We start from the raw sequence: 24,519 nt of genomic DNA, 5'->3' as shown, positions 1-24,519 counted from the left end.
GCCCAATAATAATGAAGCAAGTTGGGCAACGCCAACCCCCCCCCGCTGCCTCTGCCTCTGTAGCAGGGTCCTTCCCACCCGCGGCACTTTCCCCGCCCAAAGTCAGAAATGATCGTGTTCAGTTTCCGAAAAAAGACCTTTGGTATGAAGATCAGGGGAGCTTCCTCCTCAAGACCCTTGGCCGAATATTCATTTTCACCACTTGGACCCTCCCTGCCACTGTTCAGTGCAGTGTATCCCACCTCTTAAGATCCTCCCTAGCCTCCTCCACTGGCATCGTTAAGTTCCACTCGTGGAGCTCCGTCCATTCCCTCGCTACTTGAATCACCAAGTACCTAAACCTATCCCTCGGGAAACGCATAGCTGGTGGAAAATGTAATTAACCCTTTGATCACCACCTTTGCTCTAGTTTGTCTTTAGGGTATTGCCTCTAGGAATCGGGTAGATAAATCCATGATGGTTATAAGATAGTGATGCCATGTTTTCGTTTTGGGTAGGGGCTCCACACAATCCACTAGAACTCCATTAAATGATTAATCAAAAGTTTTTATTGGGGCCAGTGGAGCTGGTTTTTGCCAATGGGTGATTGCTCCTGTGACTAAAGCTCAGCAGGAAGACCCTGTCTAACTGTTCCAGAAGGTGTACTCTGCGGAGGAGTCAAAAAGGATGTGTTGTTCCCCCAAAATGGAATATTGATGAGGGAAGTGGAGGTCTCCCCGGAGACCGTGGGTTTGGAGTGGTTGACAAGTGTGACATGCCTTGCAGAATTCAACCACATCTCTATGCAATCCCGGCCAATAAATGCTTAATTACTTTATGGTGAGTCTGCCTTATTCCTAAATGTCCTGCCATCAGAATCTCACGAGCAATTCTTAAAATCTCCCTGCTGTAACCGGGAATGTCAACTCGATGGACTACTCCCCACTCCAAATCCGCTTGTTTCTCTCATCAATATGTCATTTTTGTGTAACACCATTCTGGCATTCTTTATGACTCTTCCTCTGATTATACCATCTGAAACAATCAGACAGGGTCTTCCTGCTGGCCTTCAATCATGGGAGCATGGCTAAATAATACAGCCTTGTTATTTTTAGGGTATTTATCCTCAAAATTCCTGAAACAAGCCCGATCTAAGATCATCTGAACCAAACACTTTTACATGATCAGGCATACCACAATAGAAGCAAGTTGGATCAGGCCCGTCTTGACTTTTAAAGTTGGAGAGTCATCGGTCCTTCCCACCCTATTCTTCTTCTCCATCCTTTTCTGCCCTTTTGCTGCTATCGCCCTTCCCATTGTGTTCTCGCTTCCTGTCTTTGCCAGATGTCTGGAGATTTTTTGGGAAACGTTTTCCTGCATTAAAAGGATTGTCAGCTCATAATCATCTGCCCCATACTCTTGAAACCCTTTGTTCCTCAATGTGAGATCTTCGATTAACTGGGGTACTGTTTTTAACATTCCTCCAATAAAGTTATTTCACAGAGTTTTCGTGAGAGAGATCTAAATTTAGGGATCTTACCCAGCAATCAAATTAGAGGGTGGTCTGGCCAGGCTGTTTTTGCACGTTTTTGAAATGATGCCTCCTGCACTAACTCGTAGGCATTTAAAATGGCAGATTTCTTTTGATCACAATCCAGAGAGCTTTTTTCTGATAACATGGAATAAATAAGCTTTGTGAGCCCTTACATTTAATTCACCCTGCAATAGTCGTGTCCAAGACTAGTTTGGTCATTTTAGCTGTTTTTGCAGTTTTTTCAGAAGGGAATGAAGTGGGATTCGACTTCCCTTCACTGGATTTGTGTACGAGCTAGAGGCGCTCCAGAAAATTGAAGCTCTTCTCTGAATCTGAATTTCTAGTGGCACCTGCGCTATCCAATTTTGCTTTAGTCTTTTCCAATTCAATTTGCCTGATTTCTCGCCCACAACAATTGCATTTCTCTTCCTTCTTTTCAGTCCCTTTCCCCTCACTGTGCCGTTTCCCTTTGGAGCTCTAATTTTGTTTTTCTCTTGGCAATTTCCCCCCTCCCAATTGTATTTTAGCCAACACTACTTTATCAGTTTCTGCTTCTAAGCTTGCTTCCTCTGCATCTGGTTCAATATATAAGCGATGAGCCAAGAGTTGGATGATTTCAGCTTTATTCACTTATGCGTCTGTGTATCTGCTTAGCTACAGCTCTTCTAGTTATTCAATATTTAATGCTTTTATTGCAATCGAATTGCTTTGCCCTGATCTACAAAGATTTTAGCGGCAAATGTGGCCATTTAAAATACTTTGCACAGGGAACCTACGAGACAGCATGCTGATATTTTTTTTTCTCTCTTTTTGTGTTTTCAGTTCTAGTGACCAATTCTAAATTTCCCGCTTCCAATTTAATCACTCCAGTGAGTTCCCAACCTATTCTGGATATCGCCGACGTTCTCAAGAGTCTCCTCTCGATAGGAGATAGCCATCCGTTAAATGTATCTCTGCAAATTGTTGTTGGTTATAAACTATAAATTACACATTAAATCGTAGATACATATAAGACTATGAATTGGCTCAGCAGTCCACTCGGCTTGTATGTCACCGGTCTCCGTCACCATTGTCCATCAACTGGCTGTGTGGAATTTGCACGTTCTTCCCGTGCCTGTGTGGATTTCCTCCTGGTGCTCCGGTTTCCCTCCCCAAAGTCCAAAGATTTGCAGGTTAAGTGGGATAAGGCAGGGGAGGGGGGCTAGGTAGGGTGCTTTTTCGGAGGGTCAGTGCAGACTCAATGGGCTGAATGGCTTCCTTCTGCACTAGGGATTCTACGGCTGAGTTCCAAAACTCCGTCTTCCTAGCAAAGAACATCAGTCGCTCTTCTTCCCGGATTTAACCTAATTCTCAGTAACTGCAGTGCACAGCCAACCCCAGTTCCACGGACAGGATCTCCACCAAAATTGGCACACGTCTGTGGGAACCTCTTCAACTCTGCTTCCGAAAGTCTGGATGGCGTAGATCCACAAAATGTTAACTTCAAGTAGCAGAAACAGCTACAGTAACTATATATTTGCTGATTCTCAGCTTCTGGACCGAGGTCTCTGTCTTCATCAGCCTGTCTGTACTGCACCACTGAACTCTGTCTGATGGCTCTGTATCCTTTTATATGATTTCAACCAGTTTTGGGGTCTCCAGAAGTTTTGGTTTCCAATCTCGGTGTCAGTCGTTGTTTCCTTTGAAACGGGAAGGGTTAATTTCCTTTCTCAATTTCCCTTTTAAGGAAATCCTGTATATTTGGTCCTGTTTTTGGATCCCTCCTCCCGACAACATCACTGACCATAATTCTTTGGTAAACACCTGCAATCCATTCTTCAGTGAAAAATTATGTTCTAAAAATGAGGAATGTTTTCAAGCCCGTAATTATTTGTGAGATTAGAAAGAATTTACTTGGTAAATCCACAGGTTAATTATATTCTGGTTCTTCTGATCAAGTTAAACAGTTTTTTGCTCTTGGTTTCTTACTTTCTTCTTCCCTCCTCTTCTTTCCCCCTGCAACCCGCAATCTATTTGCCAAACAGGGCCAAAGCCTGGAGTTGTCAGTTTTGGCCGTAGAGGAGATAGAAGATGCACAAGTGCTTCAGTGACTGCTGATCCCATTGACTGCCCAATTATGAACTGTAACAGGAAGTTTGATAATCGACATCTGCTTTTAGGACACTTGAAAAGGTAGGCATTTTCTTTTTAAACTTGTTAGTACAAATAGTAATAGGAATAACCTGTGCCATGTAAGACTGCTTTAAGAAATCAAAACATGCAATCGGATAGATACTGAAAAGTAATTCCTTGTTAACTCGGTCTTTTTATAAAAAGTTCCTACTGGCTTGCAATGGTTGCTGGTGTTAGTCACTTGTAACTGTCTGATTCAGAGGCGTATGACCTCATCAGCCTGTTGTAGTTGAGATTCATTGTTCCTCGGTTCATTCATACAGTTCTGGGTGTATGACCTCAGGAAGGATATATTGGCTTTGGATTGGATGCTATGGAGAATCACTGGAATGGCACCGGGGCTAAAAGATTTAAATCATGAGGATATGGTTATATTCCATTGATTATAAAAGGGTGTAGTTGATCCAGAAGTCTTATGGGCACAGTGGTAGCGTCCCGACCTCTGGGCCGGAAGGTTTGGGTCCAAGTTGCACTTTTCCAGATTGGATGACTAGGGAAGATGTGGTCATAACATGGCCAAACAAGTTGATTACAAGCTTGTAATTCCTTCCAATGTGTCTTAAGTGGGATAGTTTTTTGGCCAGCCATACTGCAGAAGGTAACGAAAAACCACTGCACTGCTCTGCAAAGGATAATCATTGATTAATCCAATGGAGGGATCGCGGTCACCAAGATCCTCTTCGTGCATGGAACCTGAAGGAGGAAAAAGGATGATCTAATTGGGATGTTTACGATGATTAAACGAGTGAAGATAGAGGGGAAACCATTTCCTCTGATGGGGGAAGAGTCCAGTACATGGGGGCAGAACCTTGAAATGAGAGTTGGACTGTTCAGGGCGGGTGTTCGGAAGCTGTTGTTCACACAGAGCAATGGAACACCCCTCCCCCGATGGCTTTTTTGTTGGTTCAGGGTTTTGAGGAAAATGGGACCACGTTTGATGAAAGGAGTTGGGACACAGGGAAGCCATAGTCTGATTAAATGGTGGAAGTAGCCCAAGGAGCTGAATGGCCTCCTCTTGTTTCCATGTTCTCCACAAAAGGTACATAAGGGGTACTTAATGGGTATTGGGGTTCTGTTTTAGCTCCTGATCTGTGAATCCGTCGTGATGCTTTAAGTAATTACTCTCCGTGTTCCGATCGGGGAATCTTGGGCCTGTTTTTTTGGAGCAAACGTGCGGCAACAATTGCCGGATAAGTTGGGTGTGGAATTGTTCAGGAATGCTTGGTTCTACTTGCGGTGTCAGCCGTGCTGGTGTTTTTCAGAACCTTGAAAACCCACCTATTGGTGAAATAGGGTAGCCCTCTATAGCTGGCTGGAAGAGAGTACATCTGAGTATCGTCCCGATCCCGGTAGTCTTAGACTGTGTTAGGCTACTTGACCAAAAAGTCTACGTTGCAAAGGTGTGGCTTGTTGTCACTCCTGCAAAAGACCGGCATTGAATATCTCCGAGGCTGAGCTAAGACAGATTTGTGATGTGCAAGGGAGTCGAAGGTTATGGGCCGTAGGCAGGAAAGTGGGTTTAAAGCTACAATCAGATCAGCCATGATCTCATGGAATGGCAGAGCAGGCTCGAGGGGCAGACTGGTCTACTGCTAATTCTTTTATGTTTAACTATTTATGCCAGATCATTATAAACATTCTGGCAAGGGACCTGGGAAATGTTTATGCTTCATGTGATGGACAAACAAGCTGACAGACGGAGCATGAACAACAATCCTGAGACTCTCTCAGCAACATTTTTGTTGGACGTTGTGCTCCTCTAATCTTTGCTGTTGGCTGGCTTAGAGGAAGTTCTGTTCATACACTGTGGTAACTTTTCAAATTTGTTTTTTTTAAAAAAAGGTTTGACCATTCTCCCTGTGATCCCACGATCACACTTCATGGGTCTCCATCGACTTGGTATATTTGTGTTGCATGCTGTCAACGATTCCTAAACCCACAGAAATATGAAGAGCATTTGGCTTCAAAGGTATATAATAACAAATGAATAATGAATAAAATTCATATTTAATATATCTATGTAACTATTTTTCCCTTTTTAGGTTAACCATGGCATCCATTACTCATGTAACTGTACTTGCCAGGGGCACATGCCAGGGCTGGTGTAGCTCAGTTGGCTGGACAGCTGGTGCGTGATGCAGAGCTAGGCCAATTCCTGCAGGGTTCAATTCCTGTACCGGCTGAGGTTATTCATTAAGGCCCCGCCTTCTCAACCTTGCCCCTCGACTGAGGTGTGATGACCCTCTGGTAAATCACCAGTAACCTCTCCCCCCTCAAAGGGGAAGGTGGCCTATGGTCATCTGGCACTATGGCACCTCTACTTTTACTTTCCATGCCTAAATATGCAAGTTCCTAAATTATTGATGGATTCTCCCAAGTAGTTGACCCCTTTTTCGTTCTGGTTAATGGTTTTTTTGTGTTCCCCCCCCCCCCCCCCCCCAGCCAGCTCCTCCCTGGTCTCCTTTTCCATTTCCTCACTCACCCCCCCCCCACCTCCCCCAATACAGTGGTATGTTTAGAATGGTGTTGGATCACTCTCTATATTGTCTTCTTCAAACTAACCACAAATTTGGTTTGAATTGAGTGGTTACGCTATTCAAAGAATTACAGGTAAGTGACGCTTCAGGTTTTTCTTTACTTTGTACTTCTTCAAACTGAAACTTCACTGAAAGCAAATATCACACACCGCTGCTACTCCCTGGAATTAGTTAGTGATGCCAGCCACTTTTCCAAGACACTCCATAAAGCGCACTTGCTCATTGCATCCTGCTCCTTTCTAATATTGTGATAACCAGTGACATATTTGGAGTTACATGATACCTTTATCCCAATTTTCGAACAAAAGTGCTCCTCTTCAGAGCATAAAACTAGCTACTTGGCAGTTCAATGGTCTTTGGCTAAACAAGCTTTGCAACCACTGTGCACAGCGAGATCCAACAGAGATGAACGTCCAGTGCACAGTGTGACTTTCAACCGGAGACTCTGCCTGGTTGTAAGCAATCTTCGGGCAATAGATCATTTTGCTGTCCGCTGCTGGTTAATGAAGAGCGTGTAGTTTTAATAGAGGAATGCGTTGATGTTTTCCTTTTGCAGGTTGATACACTGGACCACGAAGGCCATCACCGCAACCTTGAACCACAGGTTACTCAGTGCTTCGCTTGCCCAAGCTGTTACCTCCTTTTCAATTTGAGGGATGAATGCCTGCAGCATATGGCCAAGACAAACCACTTCCTTCAAAGGCACAAACTGAGTGGTAGGTTTTGTGTTACAGTATGAATATACATAAGAACATATAAAATTAGGAGCAGGAATATGTCACTCGGCCCCTCGAGTTTGCTTTACCGTTCAATAAAGTAATGGCTGATCTGATTGGGACTTCAGCCCCACAAAATTTGCTGCAACATAAAGATGGGTAGGAAAGTAAATTGTGAAGAGAACGTAAGGAAACTACAAAAGGACAAAGATAGGTTAAGTGAGTAGGTACAATTCTGGCAAATTGAATAGAAGGTGGATAAATGTGAAATTGCTCATTTAGGGGGGGAAGAATAAAAAAGCTTATTATCTGAATGGTGAGAGATTGCAGAGCTCCGAGATGCAGAGGGGTCTGTGTGTCCTAGTGCAGGACCCCACCCTTGAAAACCTTTCGCCCCCTTCTTAATCAAGAATCTAGCGAGATCTGTCTTAAAAATATTCAAAGACAGTTTTTTTATGGCCCAGGGTTTAGAGAATACCAAAGTATATCATGGAGTTCACCTGACCTACAACTGTTAATAGATTTTGGATATGAGGAGCACAAGGGCCCACTTCCCAGGTGTGCTGCAACAGTGATCTTTTATTTTTAAACAAAACAATGTTTATTCTATGAATCCAGTTAACATTTTATAAACACCCAGTAAACATCTTATCAACTACCAACACAGATACCCCCCCCCCCCCCCAAAGATACAGTACTCTATAGGTAACCCTTAATAACTTTCCTAACAACATCCATAAGCCAAATACCCTTTTCTACAAAATAGTAGGTTTGAATTCCTTGCAGAAAAACAGGTATTACTTTGAAGTTATCAAGTGGTCTGGAGACATTCTTTACCATTCAGAGAGAGAGAGACCAAAGATACACCACCTTTGTTTGAATGCAGCTCCCAACTGAAAACAAAACCAAAAGACTCAAAGCCACAAAGCAGCCTCCAGCTCAAAATGAAAGTAAAAGACAGAATCACAGCCCAGCTCCACCCACGCAATGACATCACTGCAGCCATTTGATAAAACACACTTTTCTTAAAGGGACCCTCACACATGATATCCTGCTTCCACTGCCTTTTGAGGAAGAGAGTTTCAGACATTCAGCCCTCTGAGAGAAAGAAATTCTCAACTCAGTCTTAAATGAGTGACTCCTTATTTTTTAACAGTGACCCCTAGTTCTAGGTTCTCCCACAAGAAAAAACACCCTCTCCACATCCACCCTGTCAAGAACTCTCAGGATCTTTTATGTTTCAATCAAGTTACCTCTTATTCTTCTAAAATGGATAGAGGCCCAACCTCTCCAACCTTTCCTTATAATTCCTGGTATGAATCTAATAATCCTCTGAACTGCTTCTAACAGATTTAATTTACATCTTTCTTTAAATAAGGAGACCAATTCTGTACACAATACTCCAGATGTGGTCTCACCAATGCCCTGTACAAATGGAAGCATTAGCTCCCTACTTTTGTAATCAATTCCCACAATAAAATTCTATTAGCTTTCCTAATCACTTGCCTATATACCAGCCTTTTGTGATTCATGCACTAGGACACACAGACCCCTCTACATCTCCGAGCTCTGCAATCTCTCACCATTCAGATAATAAGCTTTTTTATTCTTCCTCCCTAAATGAGCAATTTCACATTTATCCACCTTCTATTCAATTTGCCAGAATTTTACCTACTCACTTAACCTATCTTTGTCCTTTTGTAGTCTCCTTGCGTTCTCTTCACAATTTACTTTCCTACCTAACTTTATGTTGCAGCAAATTTAGCAACCATACCTTCAATCCCTTCATACAAGCCATTTGCATAAATTGTAAAACTTGAGGCCCCCGCACTGATCCCTTTTATTCACACTACTCATCACATCCTGCACACCAGAAAAAGAGCCATTTAAACCAATTTTCTTTCTTTCCTCTTAGTTAGCTAATCTTCAATCCAGGCAAATATGTTGCCCCTATACCATCATGTCTGTGCTTTCACTTTTTTTTAAATTTAGTGTATCCAATTATTTTTTTTCCAATTAAGGGCGAATGTAAATAGCGTGACCAATTCACTTATCCTGCACATCTTTTCGGGTTGTGGGGGTGAGACCCACGCAGACACTGGGACACGGGGGCTGGTTTAGCACAGTGGGCTAAAACAGCTGGCTTGTAATGCAGAACAAGACCAGCAGCGCAGGTTCAATTCCCGTTCCAGCCTCCCTAACAGGTGCCTGAATGTGGCGATTAGGGGCTTTTCACAGTAACTTCATTGAAGCCTACTTTTGACTATAAGTGATTATTATTATTATTGTAATGTGCAAACTCTATATGCACAGTGACCTGGGGCCGGGATCGAACTCGGGTCCTCAGCGTGTGAGGCAGCAGTGCTAACCACTGCGCCACCTTGCCACCATGACTGCTTTCACTACCCTTTCAGGCATTGCATTCCAGATCACAACTCCAGTATGTAAAAAGCTTACTGACTCTCCCACCAGTGGAAACGGTTCCTCCCATCTGCACTGACAGAGCCTCTCATAGTTTTTCAACATCTCCATTGAATCGCCCCTTAACCTTCTCTGTTCGAAAGACAACAATTTTTGCTTCTCCATTCTCCACATAGCTGAGGTCCCTCATCCCTTGCACATTCTGGTAAATCTGTGACATGTTTTATTTTGTATTGTTAAATCGTTTGCTTCAATAAATAGCATCCAGCTCCTCTGCGCGTGTGTTTAAAGCTCTGCACTGTCCATTGGTTGCAGTGGTCTTAGCCTAGAACTTCTCTGGTTTGCATGGACTTGATTAACCCCATTTCAATCATCACCAACAAAACAAATGGATCTGATTGGAGGGCAGGTCATTTTGAAATTCGTTGGGTGTGTTACATCTGCGGATTTTTCCATGTGTAGCAGTTTTAATTGACCGTAAGAGCATCGCGATGAATCATAAAATTATAGAATTTACAATGCAGAAGGAGGCCATTCGGCCCATCAAGTCTGCACCGGCCCTTGGAAAGAGCACCCTAACGCAGTAACCCCACCTAACCTTTTGGACGCTCAGGGAAATTTAGCATGGCCAATCCACCTAACCTGCACATCTTTTGGACTGTGGGAGGAAACCGGAGCACCCGGAGGAAACCCACGCAGACACTGGGAGAAAGTGCAAACTCCACACAGTCACCCCAGGCTGGAATTGAACCTGGGACCCTGGAGCTGTGCGGAAGCAGTGCTAACCACTGTGCTGCCATATCACCCTCCTGTATGTCGACATGAATAGGTTCCCTGTCTGCACCCGTCAACCCCAGCCTCCAAACGGGAGAAAGGCTCAGTTTGTCAGCACATGCTGCTCGTTCCCTGGGGTCTAGTCTCCTGACCTCTCCTCCCCCGACCCACTGCCAGGTCTACTGCTTACCCAATGATCGGGGTCTCCTGCCCCCACCGCAATTATTGGGGTCTCCTGCCTCTCCTGCGCCCATGAATGATGGGGTAAACACAATACAGAATGTGGAAGTGATTGGTAATAATTGCACTTGTGTGGAAGCTGTGAATGGGGGAGTATCCTGGATTCCAAACAGTCTTCAGTGTTCACGCAACACTGCCGAACCAAAATCTGAGCAGCTCCACTCCCCTCCACTCCATTGAGTTAGTCACCACCTTCAAGCTGACCTAGTCCTGTCTTCCTTCTCACCAGCCTCCCTTGACTTACCCGCCTTAAGGACTCAAGAATGTTTCTATGAACCCTGGTCTGTCGGACGGGACCAATGCCTGTTTCCCTCTCTAGATCACAGGTTCCAGATGTAGAGACCTACTATGGTGCCAGCAGGAATTTCACAACAATTCACCTTTTTCACAATTACTAAGCCGTGACTTAACCCAAAGAAAGATTTGCATTTCTATAATGTTTTCATACCTTCAGGATATTCCAACGCTGCTCACCAAGAATTTTGAAATGTAAAGCACTAGGGAAGCCAATTTGCATGCAGCAAACTTTCTCAAACAGCAGTGTGATGATATCCAGATAAGATGCTTTCATGATATTGGTTGAGAGGTGAATGTTGTCTGGGACATTGAGGATGAATCCTCCACTGCTGTTGAAATTGGTGTTATACGATTTTCTTTTGTAAACGTCCATCTCAGGGGCAGATGGGATCTTGGGTTTATCATGTATTCCAAAATGTGGCACCTTCAGTGGAGTAGCACTTCACCAGTGCTGGACAGTGTCAGCCTAGATTATATGCTCGGGTGTGTGGGGTGAGGCATGAGTCCATACCTCCTGATTCCGATGCCAGAGTGCTACCACATAGGTTCCACTGTAAAATCCCTCGGTGCAATATGTGGAACAATATCATTTGTAGTGGATTGAAAAATAGTTGGGAGTTGAGAAGAGCTGAACATGATCCTCTGTACTCCTCTCCCCCCCCCCCCCAAAAGAATCTCTCCTCCCAAGATCTCCAGTACGAAGGGCCAGGACAGCAGGGGAACGCCACCACGTGCAAGTTTCCCTGCAAGCCACATATCATCCTGACTCAGATATATATCACCATTCCTTCACTGTTCACTGGGTCAGAATTCTGGACCTACCTTCACAACAGCACTTGAGTGTACGCAAACACTCGCTGCCGCCTTTTAGGGGGCAATTAGGGATGAGCAGTGAATGCCAGCCTTGCCAGCAGCACCAACGCCCTAGGAGAGAATTTGTTTTCCAAGATACAGCGATTGCTGGATAAGCCATCGAGATTGAATCCTTGCCACACCTAGGAATGCGCAGGCTCAAGCTGCGCATTGCTCCCTCCGGACACCCAAATAAATGTCACGTTGATTGAAATTAGCAGACCCGGAACAGGAAGGGGTGTACTTTAAACCTCCCTCTCTCTGTGTGGCTTCTCAATCCGAGAAAATTGGGTGATCTGCAGACATTTGCTAACACGGGAGAATCCGAAAATTAAAACATTTCTGGAAAGGTCAGGAATTGCCTGCAGCAAGAGAAAATGAGTTAAGGTTTCAGTTTGATGACCTTTCATCAGAATTTGAAGATGAAAGTTTGGGCGAGAAGTTCCTTACGCAGCTAAATGAAACATTAGCTTTAATTCAAGATTAAGCACTTTTTTAAAATGGTATCTGTAAAATTTCCAGAGGTTTGTTACTCGCTCATTTGTAGTCAAAAAAAAATTCTCTCTCTCTGTGAAATGTTTGGGTATTGGCTGAATACTAATTCAGTTTTCCTTTTTTTTCTTTCCCCCTTTGTTTCTCTCTAACAGGTGAGCAGGGAACACGCTGCCCTCTTCCATTTCCAAACTATGCAAAAAAGTTGCTGATTTCTCTGTGCCAGGAGATTCCTTTTCAGGTTAAATGTACAGCTTGCCAACAGATGCTCCGCACCCATGTAGAACTGACAGCACATTTCAGGTGGGCGTGTGTGTCTTTGTTCCTCTCCCATTCCTTTCATTCACCATTAGTGCTTCTAGCTGCTTGGCCCCTCCTTTGAAGATGCTCGTTAAAACCTTCCTGTGTGACTCAACTCATACTCACCTGTCTGTATTATCACTTTGTATGGCTCTTGTCACTTTTTATCTGATTAGTGCAGTAAAATGTTGTAGAAGCATAAAAGTTGTTATGCAAATGAAAGTTGTTTACTCAACAATTTGATAACGAAAATATTTATTTTTCCTTCATTTTAACTAATCGGAAAGGAGTGCTACGGTCCTGGCTGTGTTAGATGAAATAACTGGGTTATTTTTTTTCACTGCCGCACACCAAGCTCCTCTCCCAGAGGTTTTTGACTCCTTGCCGGGCACTGGAAGTCTCCCACACTGTGGCAGGCATCGTAACAGGCGATCTGACTGAGAACTGTTCTAGTTGGGTCAGATTCTGTGTCTTCACCTTGTACCCAGACGCCAGCAAAGTAGCCTTCGGGAGGAGGGATAGAGACTGGCTGATTTTTTTCCCTTGACTCACCCAGGGCTGCGGAGATGTGCTGTGGTACCTCAGCTGAAATGCATGACTTGCATTGTTAAGCTGAGACCTGCTCTATGTGCGGTTACTCACTTCAGTAACTGAGCTGCACTGATCACAGACATCCTCGCAGACATCCTCGCAATGCTATCAGGGGAAGCTTCAAGCATCCAATATTCTTTCTCCAAAGGGAAATATTGTCTTCAGAAGTTGCTTAGCAGTAAGCTACAGTTCGAAACTGGAAGCTATGGGCGTTAACTGAAAATGTAACTTTATCGATGCAAAAGAGTAAAACACGATCTTTCAATATTTGAACAGGAGACCAAGGTTTATTTGGAAAATTAGGGTCACAGCCAACACTCTCTCTAAATTTCCATTGAGCACAGTCTGTTTATCTTACCGGGAATAACTTGTGGGTAGCCTGCATGCTATCTTTCAGTTGCTGCATGACCACCGAAAGAGATAAAACAATACCCTCCGATCCTGCAAAGGCCAAATGAGACTCCTTTCCTTTCCCCGGTTTATTAGTGCGAATGCAAGGACCATCGTAGCCATGCAAAATTGAGTACAGGTCCCCCTCAGCATGGCAAAACGTCACTTTTAGACTGAGATACAGATAAGTGTATTTGCATTTACCAATCACTAAGTTACACATGCTCATTCTATTATCTCTATCCAATTGTGTCTGGTTACATACATACATACCTCGATTGCTTCATTATGCTTTTAAGCATGTCCATGTGATTATAATGTCCAATCCCTACCAGGGCACGAAGGCATTATATTTTAACCCTTTCCTACTTTAGTAACTTTAATAACACATGACTTTAACATTCCTGCTGCGATGGACAACAGAAATCCTGCTGCTCACTCTATGCTTTATTTTGTCCAACACTCCTCTTTCCTTCATTTATTAAAGAAACATGGGCCATTTTTCCCAATCCATCCTATTTTCATATCCTAACAGCTGAACTTTTTCTTGAGCATCGGATTTCCCCATCTCTTGCGAAGAACCAGGTGCCAACAGTGCCAGTGACCGTGGTTGGGTTGCAGGCCACTTTTAGGGAGCCATGAAGGAGATTAGCAAATAGGACTCAAAAATCGTAATCTCTGCACTACTCCTGGTGTCATGGGGATAGGAGGATAGGACTGGTCAATGCACAGCTAGAGGGGAGATGCTTTAGATACCTGACCAGTTCTGGGGAAAAAGGGACATATAGAAGCAGGTTGGGTTGCATTTCAACAGAGCCTGGGCTAACATTGTCATGGGGCAAATTGTTTTTGATGTTGGGCGGCTTAAACTAACTTGACCAGGGGATAGGGATGCATTATGAAGGATTAAAGGTTGCGCGAAGATTCGGAAGAGTAAGAAATATATAAAGCTTTGGGTGTGGTCAGGTTAAGATAAATGTGATGGGGTCTAGGTTTGCAAAGGATATATTTAAGTACACCAGAATATGATAATTAAGGTTGGTGAATTGCAGGCTCAAATAGCCAAGTGGAAATATTATGTCACTGTGATAATGGAAACCTGGCTCAAAATGGATCAAGTGTCAGTACAGGAATATTTAGGAGAACATCATAGTATAATAAGAATCATAGAATTTAAAATGCAGAAGGAGGCCATTCGGCCCATCGAGTCCACACCGGCCTTTGGAAAGAGCACTCCACCCAAGCCCACACCTCCACCCTATCCCTGTAAGCCGGTAACCTCACCCAACCTTTTTGGACACTGAGGGCAATTTAGCATGGCCAATCCACCTAACCCGCACATCTTTGGACTGTGGGAGGAAACGGTGAGAACGTGCAGACTCCTCACAGACAGTGACCCAAGTCGGGAGTCGAACATGGGACCCTGGAGCAATTGTGCTAACCACTGCTACTGTGCTGCCCGAAGGTTTAGGTTAGCTGTGGAAAAGGACAAGGTGCGATCGGAATCAAAAGTTGACAGACAAACTAAGGGAACAGTGGGCTGCCTTTAAAGAGGAAATAATTCAGGTACAGCAGAATATAAAAAGTACAGAGGGAGAAGTGAGAAAAGAAATAAGCGAGGCAAATGAGAAGGTAGAGGCAACTGACAAAATGGAATCGAGAAGTCTTCTATTGGCATGTCAGTAGTAAACAGGAGGTTTTATTATTTTAAAAAACAGTCGGGCTTATCAGGGATCACTCCCTCCCTAACAACACTATGGGTGTGCCAACACATGGACTGCAGCGGTTCATGAGGGCAGCTCACCACCACCTTCTCAAGGGCATTTAGTGATGTACAACAATATTGCTGGCCGAGTCGGTGATGCCCACATCCTGTGAAAGAATTGAAGGAAATTTGTGCATGGAGAAACTGCTACCAGTTATAGCGAAAATGGAGGTGACCGAGACGATGAATAGGCTAGAAAATGGATAAAGAGGGCGTATTAATTTGCTCATTATACTTAAAGTTGATAAGTCATCCGGACTGGATGAGATGCATCTTGGGATACTAAGGGAAGTAAGTAAGGGTGGAAATTGCAGAGGCAATGACCATAATCTTCCAATCATCCTTAGATAGGGGGTGGTGCCAGAGGACTGGAGAATTGCAAATGTCGCATCTACATTCAAAAAAAGATGTTGAGATAAACCCAGGATAACAGGCCAGTCAGTTTAAACTTAGTGGTGAGGATGCCTTTGAGTAACAATAATTAGAGCCAAAATTAAGTTCCTTGGGCAAGTGTTACTTAATTATGAAAAGCCAGCATTGATTTGCTGAAGGTAAATTGTGTTTAACTAACTTAATATGAGTCTTTGAATGAGGTATCAGCGAGGCTTGATGAGAGGGCAGTATGCTCAACATGTATATGGACTTCCAAAAGGTATTTGATAAAGTGCTGCCTAATTTCATAAAGTCAGCAGATTTGAAGCACACAGAATAGAAGGTTCTGTGACAGAATGGATTCGAGCTTGGCTGAGTGACGGGAAACACTATTAAACATTTGTTTTTCTGACACTTGGGCTCCTCAGGTTTGTGGAATGGATGCAAACTTAACACAAGTGTGAAGTGATTTAGTTTAGTAGAAAGAAGGAGGAGAGGCGATAGAAGAGATGGGGAACAATTCTAAAGTAGGAACAGAGCGATCTGCAGGTTGTTACAATCCCTGTTGATGATATAACAAGACAGGAAGATCTCAGAATAGAACCCTGGCTCGAAAGACCGTAACTTTTACCTTTTTTCCAAATGTGGTGGAGCAGTCATGGAACCACAAATTTGTTTTAACAACAAAAAAAAACATTTATTAAACATGGAAAAATTGGATTATAATAGAATACTCCTTTACCCCCACTCCTCTCCCCCCCTCCCCCCGTCAGCTTAACAATTACACACAGATTTTGAAATTAACGTGGATGACAAAGTGCATTTGAAGATGCAGTGGCTCATTAACACACAAGTCCCTTTTTGACGGTGGTAATACATGCACACTCCTCCCTCAACCCAAGTAGTGTCTGTGGATTTCTCCTCTGAATCCCCCCTGATGATTGACATATTAGAGTTTCCAAACTCCATTCCCAAAAACATGCTTGAAAACCTTCTCTTGTAATAAAAGCTTTCCTTTAGCAGGTTGCATTCTGAAATCCACTCCACGTTTTCCAAAGGACTCTTTTGAACAGAGGTTCCACTCCATTTCTCCCAGTGAATCCACTCCAAGTTTTAGGATTCTTTTCTTGACTGCTTTGACACACACACATAGAACATAGAACATCGCAGTACAGGCCCTTCGACCCTCGATGTTGCGCATCCTGATATCCAGCCACCGATTGCTCCATATTTATTTCAGTTACTGTCTCAAGCTGTAGTAAGGTAACACAACCTTAGAATCTCTTCAGCCATTGCTGAAAATTTGAGACAGAAGAAAATATGCTGATCTCCGGGATGCCATCATCACCTGCATTTTTCAAGAAAGGAGACAAAGTGCACTGTGGGAACCTCCGATGAATTTCGCTACTAATCTCCATCTCCATCTAAATTTCTTTAGGTGCGCGAGTACCCTTGCCCTCTTAATCGGCCCATTCAGCCCTCTCGCATTCCACGTGATCAACCGGGTCGGGGGGCTCTTTACCCCCCCCCCCCCCCCCCCATGTCGACTAGCCATCCCCTTTTTTAGACCAGCTCCTCACCCGGTTCCCACGCTCCCGTTTGTCCCCCCGACGGTGTCCTCCCGTCCCGACCACCCCGCCCCATAACCGCTCCCCCTTTCCCTTAGCAGCAGCAACCCAGTTAACCCCCCCCCCCCCCCCTGCGCTAGATCCCTTTCTAGCGTAATTGCTCCCCCCATGTTACTCCCAGAACTCTGGCTGACCTCGGCTTCCCCCGTTTATCCTTGGCCCCCCCATTGTGTGAGGCCCCCTCCTTCCTGCGCTCCCTTTCCCGCCGCAATTACCATAGCGCGGGAACAAAGCCCGCGTTTCCCACTCGGCCCCGCCCCTAATGGCGCAGCTCCCTCTCTCCTTCCCCACCGGCGCCCACAGTTCACCATACCCCCCCCAACGAGGGGAATAGAGAAAATTCCCCCCCTCCCCTTCCCCGTCCCATACAATCCCCCCACTACTTTATTACAGAAACATTTTCTCTCTCCAGTCTAGTCCAACTTCTCCTCTACAATAAATGTCCACGCCTCTTCTGCCGTCTCGAAGTAGTGATGTTTCCCTTGGTGTGTAACCCACAGTCTCGCTGGCTGCAGCATTCCAAATGTAACTTTCTTTCTATGTAGCACCGCCTTGGCCCGATTGAAACTCGCCCTCCTTCTCGCCACCTCCGCTCTCCAATCCTGGTACACGCGGATCACCGCATTCTCCCACCTGCAGCTCCGTGTCTTTTTCGCCCATCTCAGGACCATCTCCCTGTCCTTATAGTGGTGAAACCTCACCACTATGGCTCGAGGTATTTCTCCTGCCTTTGGTCTTCGCGCAAGGACTCGATATGCTCCCTCCACTTCCAAGGGGCCCGTCGGGGCCTCCGGTCCCATTAACGAGTGAAGCAATGTGCTCACATATGCCCCGACATCCGCCCCCTCTGCACCTTCGGGAAGACCCAAAACTCTTATGTTCTTCCTCCTCGAGTTATTCTCCAGGGCATCCAGCCTCTCTACACACCTTTTATGCAGTGCCTCGTGCGTCTCTGTCTTCACCACCAGGCCCTGTATTTCATCCTCATTCTCTGCAGCCTTTGCCTTCACATCACGAAGCTCCAACTCCTGGGTCTTCTGTGCCTCCTTTAGCCCTTCAATCGCCTGTAGCATCGGGGCCAACACCTCCTTCTTCAGCTCCTCCACACAGCGCCGCAGGAACTCTTGCTGTTCCGGGCCCCACACCGAACGGCCTCCTTCCGCCGCCATCTTGCTTCGTGCTTCCCTTCCTTGCCGCTGCTCCTGAGGATCCTCTGCAATCCAGCCACTACTCTCTTCTTTCTCCATATATATCCGGGGGGGATTCCCTTCTATTTCACCGCACAATGGTTTCAGCCGTCAAAAATTGCCGTTGGGGCTCCTAATAAGAGCCCAAAAGTCCGTTCCAACGGGAGGTGCCAAAACGTGCGACTCAGCTGGTCATCGCCGCACCCGGAAGTCTATGATTGTCCTTCTAGTAAAGCTGAGCGAGATGTTCCCTCTCGAGCTGCCTATCAGCAACTGCTGTAGCTTCCAGCTAAAACTAATCAACTAAGGAAAGTTTTTTTTCCTTACAAGAGGATCTAATTGCTAAGCAACTATATTTATTCTTCACGCCGTAGCTCTTATCACAATAGAATCCCAGTTGCGACTGAAACCAACTACCACTCGCCTTTGTTCAGCGTGAATCTAACTGTAGGCACCTTTCCTTCCAGAAACATACAATTAAACCCAATTCAATTACCAATCCAAATATAAATCCCTTAAAATTACCTTTGTTTTCATGTGCACAAGTAGTTGATTGAGAAAGTGATTGAAAGGGCCTATAGTATCCTGGGCTTTATAAATCGAGGCATAGAATATAAAAGCAAGAAAATTATAATACACCTTTATAAAATTATGGCTCGGATTCAACAGGAGTGTTATGCCGAATGTGAAGGCTTTAGAGAGTTCAGAAAAGATTCACGAGACTAGTTCTAGGTATGGGGGACATGTTTCATCAATAGACTGGAGAATCTGGGGTTGTTGTCTTTAGAAGAGCAGGTTGAGAGAAGATTTGATACAAGTGTCCAAAATCATGAGGTGTACAGAGCAGGTCGAGACTAACTGTTACCATTGGGGGGAGGGTTGAGAAACCGAGGACACCAACTTTAAGCTGAATGGCAAACAAATCTATGGTAATGGGAGGAAATGCTTTTCCATGCAGCGTGTGGTTAGGATCTTGAAAGCACTGCTTAATAGTGTGGTTGAGACTGATAGATTCAAAAGGGAATTAGATAATTATGTGTAGGGGAAAGGTTTGCAGGGCTAAGGGAAGGACAGGAGATTGGGACGAGCTGAGTTGCTCTAAAGAGCCAACATGGACACTACAACACCTATTGGCCGTCTCCAGTGATGGCACCGTTCTATGATTCTCCGTAGGTGCAACAGGCAAACCTTTCTTCAGTTAAACATTGCGTTTTTGAAGATTTTTGTTTGAATCGTTTCGGCTGAACATTTCTCTTTGGTTATGGAGTTAGGGCGAGTTAAATACAAATCAGCCATGATCTAACTGATTGGTGCAGCCGGCTCGAGGGGCTGAATGGCATCATCGGTTTGTACACACAGTAAAGGTGCAGTTCAGCTAAAGCAAGATCCCTATCTGCAGATTCTAGTGTTCGGAAGGATTCAGTTAGGCCTAATTTTTAATGCTGTGATTATTGCATCAGGTTGTGTACATTCACTTTTGAGCTTGTCTGATCCATACTCTGAAAGCAGTCCCTGACCCTGTTGTTGGAGCTAAATCCTGACACCAAATGGCTCCAATATTTTGTAAGGACCATAATTGTGGGTACAGGTTACTTCACCGAAGGGTTTAACCACTGCTATGGTCCCATTGGACTTCAACTGCCTTGCTTTCTAAATCTCTAATAAATCCTCTTGCCTCCTTCGAAATTAAGCTGCCTCCATTGCCGTCCTTATTTGCCTTGTCGATTGAACCCTACGCAGATTGTAAAACTCCAGCACCCGTATCTTCCCCTGCACCATGTCTTGCTTCCAAGTAATCCCGGTTCTCGACAATCTTCGTTGGCTCTCCATTTTGAAACCCTTGTTCTCTTTTAGAAATGCCTCGTGTCTCATTACACAAATGTGAAAGATCGAGGGGTTGTCTGATTGCGATCTTAAAATCATGGACGAGGGAAAAGAAAGCATTTCCTCTGGTGGGTGGGAGTCAGGATTGATAAAACTTTGAGCTGGGCTATTTAGGAGAGAGATCAGAAAGATTCAGGGTGGAAATCCCCCCCCCCCCCCCCCCCCCCCCCCCCCAAATAGCTGTGGATGCTGGAGATCAGTTGAAGATTTAAAGATGGTGTGAAGAGATTTTGTTCGAGTGAGGCAGCGGGAGATATGGTGAACAGGTGGATAGTGAAGTTGAGGTGCCCATTGGGGATAGGCTTGAGGGGCTGATTGGCCTCACTGATCCTGTTCAAGTTTTAATTTTTTTTTTAACTCTCTGGGCTTCTTTTTTTGTTGCAGAACGCGATGCAGAAGGGCTGGCCCTGTTGCTGTATCTGCAAAGGATATTAGCCAAGTTGCTGCAATATTCAAAGTGAGGGGATGCTGTGTGGACTGCAGTAAGTTATTTGTGGATGACAATCAGATCAATCAGCACACTCAGCAAACCATGCACAACATACGGTGGATTCGCACCATGGAGAAGGCCATCTTGGAATTTTGCCACTTCAATGAGAAGAGCAACGCTCCCTCTGACCTCCGCATGATATTGGATCAGTCAAAGGCCAGGAAGAAATCTCCGTTCAAAAGGCCTCTGGCTGAGATGTGTTCCAGTGAGGCTGCTGCGCCCACCTCCAACAAGAGGACCAGGAGAGAATGCAACAATGTGCAGGTGAAGGAGGAAAAGGTGGAGTGTGAGAACGGCCTGGGAGTCAGGTTCTGGTTCTGTGAATGCCACCAACGGTTCGACCACGAAGAGGCAGTGGAGAAACATGTCATGGCCGCCAATGGAATCCGCCACAAGTGCCTGGTGTGTGGTAAATTGGCATTCGATGCCGGGATTATCGGCTTGCACATGAGCCGTAGCCACGGGGGAGCTCACTTGACCAACTACCGTTTGTGGTGTGAACGCTGCAGCACAGAAATGCTGAAGAAAGAGGACCTGATGACCCACATCGTGGAGTCTCACAGTGGCCATGCTTACTATTACGAGAAGCAAGTGGACAGAGATGAGTTGGTGGCTTTCGAGCCGTCACCCAAATCAGCAAGGAGCTTAGCAGATCTGGGGGGCAAAGACTGTGAGGGAATGCAGCTGGATCCAAACAGCCCCGAGGCAGAAGCTGTCTTGGAGGCCGGTTGCTCCTGGCAGTGCCGGTTGTGTGAGGAGATGTTTGATTCCGAGGAAAGTGTTGCCCAGCACTGCAGCTGCCTGGCCAGCCACCAGTTTCACAAGTACAGCTGCGGTCTGTGCAAGACACACTTCCACAGAGTGGAAACGTTGTACCGCCATAGCCGCGATCAGCACAACAACGAGCTGAGCGTCAAGTATTTCTGCGGATTGTGCGATGACATCGAGTTCGACTCTGAAGGGGAGTTCCTCGAGCATTACAAGGCTTTCCACAGCACTGACTACGTCTTTGTGGAGCACGAGGATGCAGCGATGGAGAAAGAGGAGGAGGAAGACTCTTCTTTGGCGCATGTATTGATGTCCTGTGGGTGTCGACCGCGCTATGACTCCAAAAGGACAAGGAAGGAGGACAACCGCAGGTGCTTGAAGAACCTGTTTGACCAAGGAAAGCTGTGGTTCCGCTGCTCGTGTTCAGCGACAGCCCAGTCAGCAGAGGACATCCGGCAACATATGATGGAGTGTCATGGGGCAAGAAAGACGGGCTCCAGGTCCTTCACCGTCAGATGCATCTGTGGCAAGACTTTCACCGATGGCGGGAGCGCACAGATGCACTACCACAGTAAGCACTGCATTTCACAGCAGGGGTGTTCGACTCCACCCTCACCGGCTGACTGTGAGGCCATCTCTCCTCATGTGGCCGCATTCTGCAGCAGCCCCAAGGAGGCGCCAGGGGACAACGATACTGAGGCCTCAACTAGTCGTGATGTCTTTACAGCACCCGCAGGTAGCCTTCGCATTACACTTGCCCAACCCATGCCAGCAAGTAGGTCAATGGCAGCATTTCTTCAGAAAGGCAGGGAGGTCACCGGTTGTGCCAAGACACGAAAGAGCAAAGGTAGTGAGCTGTGGATTGAGCTGAGCGAGGGCAAGTTTAGCACAAAATTATTAACTGCTAATCCTATAACCTGGTTTACAGATGACCAAACATTGTTTAAAGGATCACCTGCTTTGATGCACTTGTTTTGTACCTAAAGTGAAATTTGTTGCATACGCCCACTTTGGGGACACATCAAATGTTGCTTTTTCAGGTGCCATTATTTCCATAAGAACTAGCTATGGTGGCAGTCACATAATAACACCTTTTTGGGTGCTTCATAGCACAGTTATAAAACAAAATAATCCAGCATCCATATTAACACAAACCTCTCCATCTTGGGGACAGAGATTGCAAGAATCAGTGCCAGAGATAGAGGGGTTTCTCTGCCGCTGTTGATGCTGGGTAAAGTTCATTAAAAGCAATTTGTTTCTCAAAACCCACTGGTTCCTCGCACTGATAGCTCACACTGATTTCTCAGCAATTTGGGGGCAGAAAGATAGCATGGGGAAATGTCAGTGATCACATGGATGTTTCAGATGCTGCAACTGCAACAGGCTAACAAGGCTTGATGCATTGAAGGCTGTTTTTGTAGTTTCTCATTTATTGCTTTTCCTGGCTTTAGGGTGCCATGTGTATATTTTACAATTCAAGTTATTTGCAGCAGTCATGGGTACTGGTCTTTGGGGAGGGGGAAAGGGCGAGTCACACCCCCATTTGTACAGTTTTCACTGTGGTATCAATGTTTTGGCCTTTTGAAGGAACTTGGACTGGATACAAACTGAATAGTAGCCTTGAAAAGTGTTTTGTATAAATATTTGAAAGAGAAAAGTTTCCGAGATATGGGGGAAGAGCAACGGGTAGGGTCTACTGGACTGCTCTTCGAAAGAGCCAGTGCAGACTCGATGGGCCGAATGGCCTCTTCTGCACCAAGTTTGGGAAGTTGTCCAGTGGGGCATTAGGGTGTTAGGGGCCCTATTGTGTATAGTGTTAGACCAGGAAGGATATTGCGAATACACTAAGGTGCTGCACGCCCCCTATAACCTCTACCTAGAGCTGCTGAACCGGCAGTCATTAAAGCACAGTTCCAAATTACATTTGAAGCAGTGATTCGGCTATGCTGACCAAATTATTTATTAAGTTAAACAAATTTCAGAAGTGGCTGCTTAATCCCACTATCTGCTTTCTGCTTGAAGATAACTAGCAACCCATTCTATCGCTTGGCCACTTATTCCACATTCTCTGACCGCATTCACGTAGTCGGCTATGGAATGAATAGACCAGTCTTTTGTGTTCCGACACCTTGACCCGACACTTGAATTCTTGTACTTTTTTTTAATAAACAATTTTAATGAGGTATTTCTGGCATTACAAACAGCAACAGTATAAAAATAATGAACAAAGAACAATAGACATAGTGCAATCATCGACTCCCATCCCACCAAAGTCCGCCTAATAGATCCCCTATTCTACTCTACCCTAACCACCCCCCCTCTGCTGACGATTAATTCTCCGCGAAGAGGTCGCTGAACGGTTGCCACCTCCGGGCGAACCCGAACAGTGACCCTCTCAAGGCGAACTTAATCTTCTCTAGGCCGAGAAAGCTCGCCATATCGGTTAGCCAGGTCTCCGACTTCGGGGGCTTTGAGTCCCTCCAAGCTAGCAGTATCCGTCTCCGGGCTCCCAGGGAAGCAAAGGGTGGAACATCTGCCTCTTTCTCCTCCTGGATTCCCGGGTCTTCTGACACCCCGAACATCGCCACCTCTGGACTCATTGCCACCCTTGTTTTCAATACTCTGGACATGACGTCCGCAAACCCCTGCCAATATCCCCTAAGTTTTGGACACGCCCAGAACATGTGAATATTGTTCGCTGGTCCTACATTTTACACACCTGTCCTCCACCCCAAAGAATCTACTCATCTGGGCCACTGTCATGTGGGCCCGGTGGACCACCTTGAATTGGATCAAGCTGAGCCTGGTGGATGTTGCGGTCGCGTTGACTCCGCCCATAAGCCATCCTCCATCTCACCACCAAGCTCCTCCTTCCACTTACGCTTCAGCTCCTCGGTCTACGTCTCCTCCGCCCCCATGAGTTCTTTGTTGATGTCCGAGACGCTCCCCTCTCCCACCCATCCCCTAGACACTACCCTATCTGGATCCCCCTTAGTGGCAGGAGTGGGAAGGATGATACCTGCCTGCGCAGAAAGTCCTGCACCTGTAAATATCTAAATTCATTCCCCCTTGCCAACCCAAATTTCTCCAGTGCCCTCAAGCTAGGGAAGCTCAAGTCCTCCATCCTCTC

The 24,519-nt window shown here is 45.4% G+C and overlaps 1 protein-coding gene across 2 annotated transcripts in view; it reads left to right on the top strand.

Moving 5' to 3' along the window:
• znf451 (zinc finger protein 451) overlaps window positions 1-24,519 on the top strand; it is a 103,383-nt gene that overhangs the window by 58,082 nt on the left and 20,782 nt on the right. The window contains exons 6-10 of one of the 2 annotated variants that reach the window (XM_072498409.1): window positions 3,538-3,685; window positions 5,528-5,654; window positions 6,779-6,938; window positions 12,170-12,317; window positions 20,516-22,236. In XM_072498409.1, coding sequence (XP_072354510.1) covers window positions 3,538-3,685; window positions 5,528-5,654; window positions 6,779-6,938; window positions 12,170-12,317; window positions 20,516-22,236 — 2,304 coding nt within the window. The remainder of the gene's footprint in view (window positions 1-3,537; window positions 3,686-5,527; window positions 5,655-6,778; window positions 6,939-12,169; window positions 12,318-20,515; window positions 22,237-24,519) is intronic. The other variant, XM_072498410.1, reaches the window with a different exon arrangement.

This window comes from Scyliorhinus torazame, chromosome 4 (genome assembly GCF_047496885.1).
Source record: "Scyliorhinus torazame isolate Kashiwa2021f chromosome 4, sScyTor2.1, whole genome shotgun sequence".
NCBI lineage: Eukaryota > Metazoa > Chordata > Chondrichthyes > Carcharhiniformes > Scyliorhinidae > Scyliorhinus > Scyliorhinus torazame.
The sequence above is the reverse complement of the archived record's forward strand: the minus strand, read 5'-3'. Positions and strand labels throughout refer to the sequence as shown.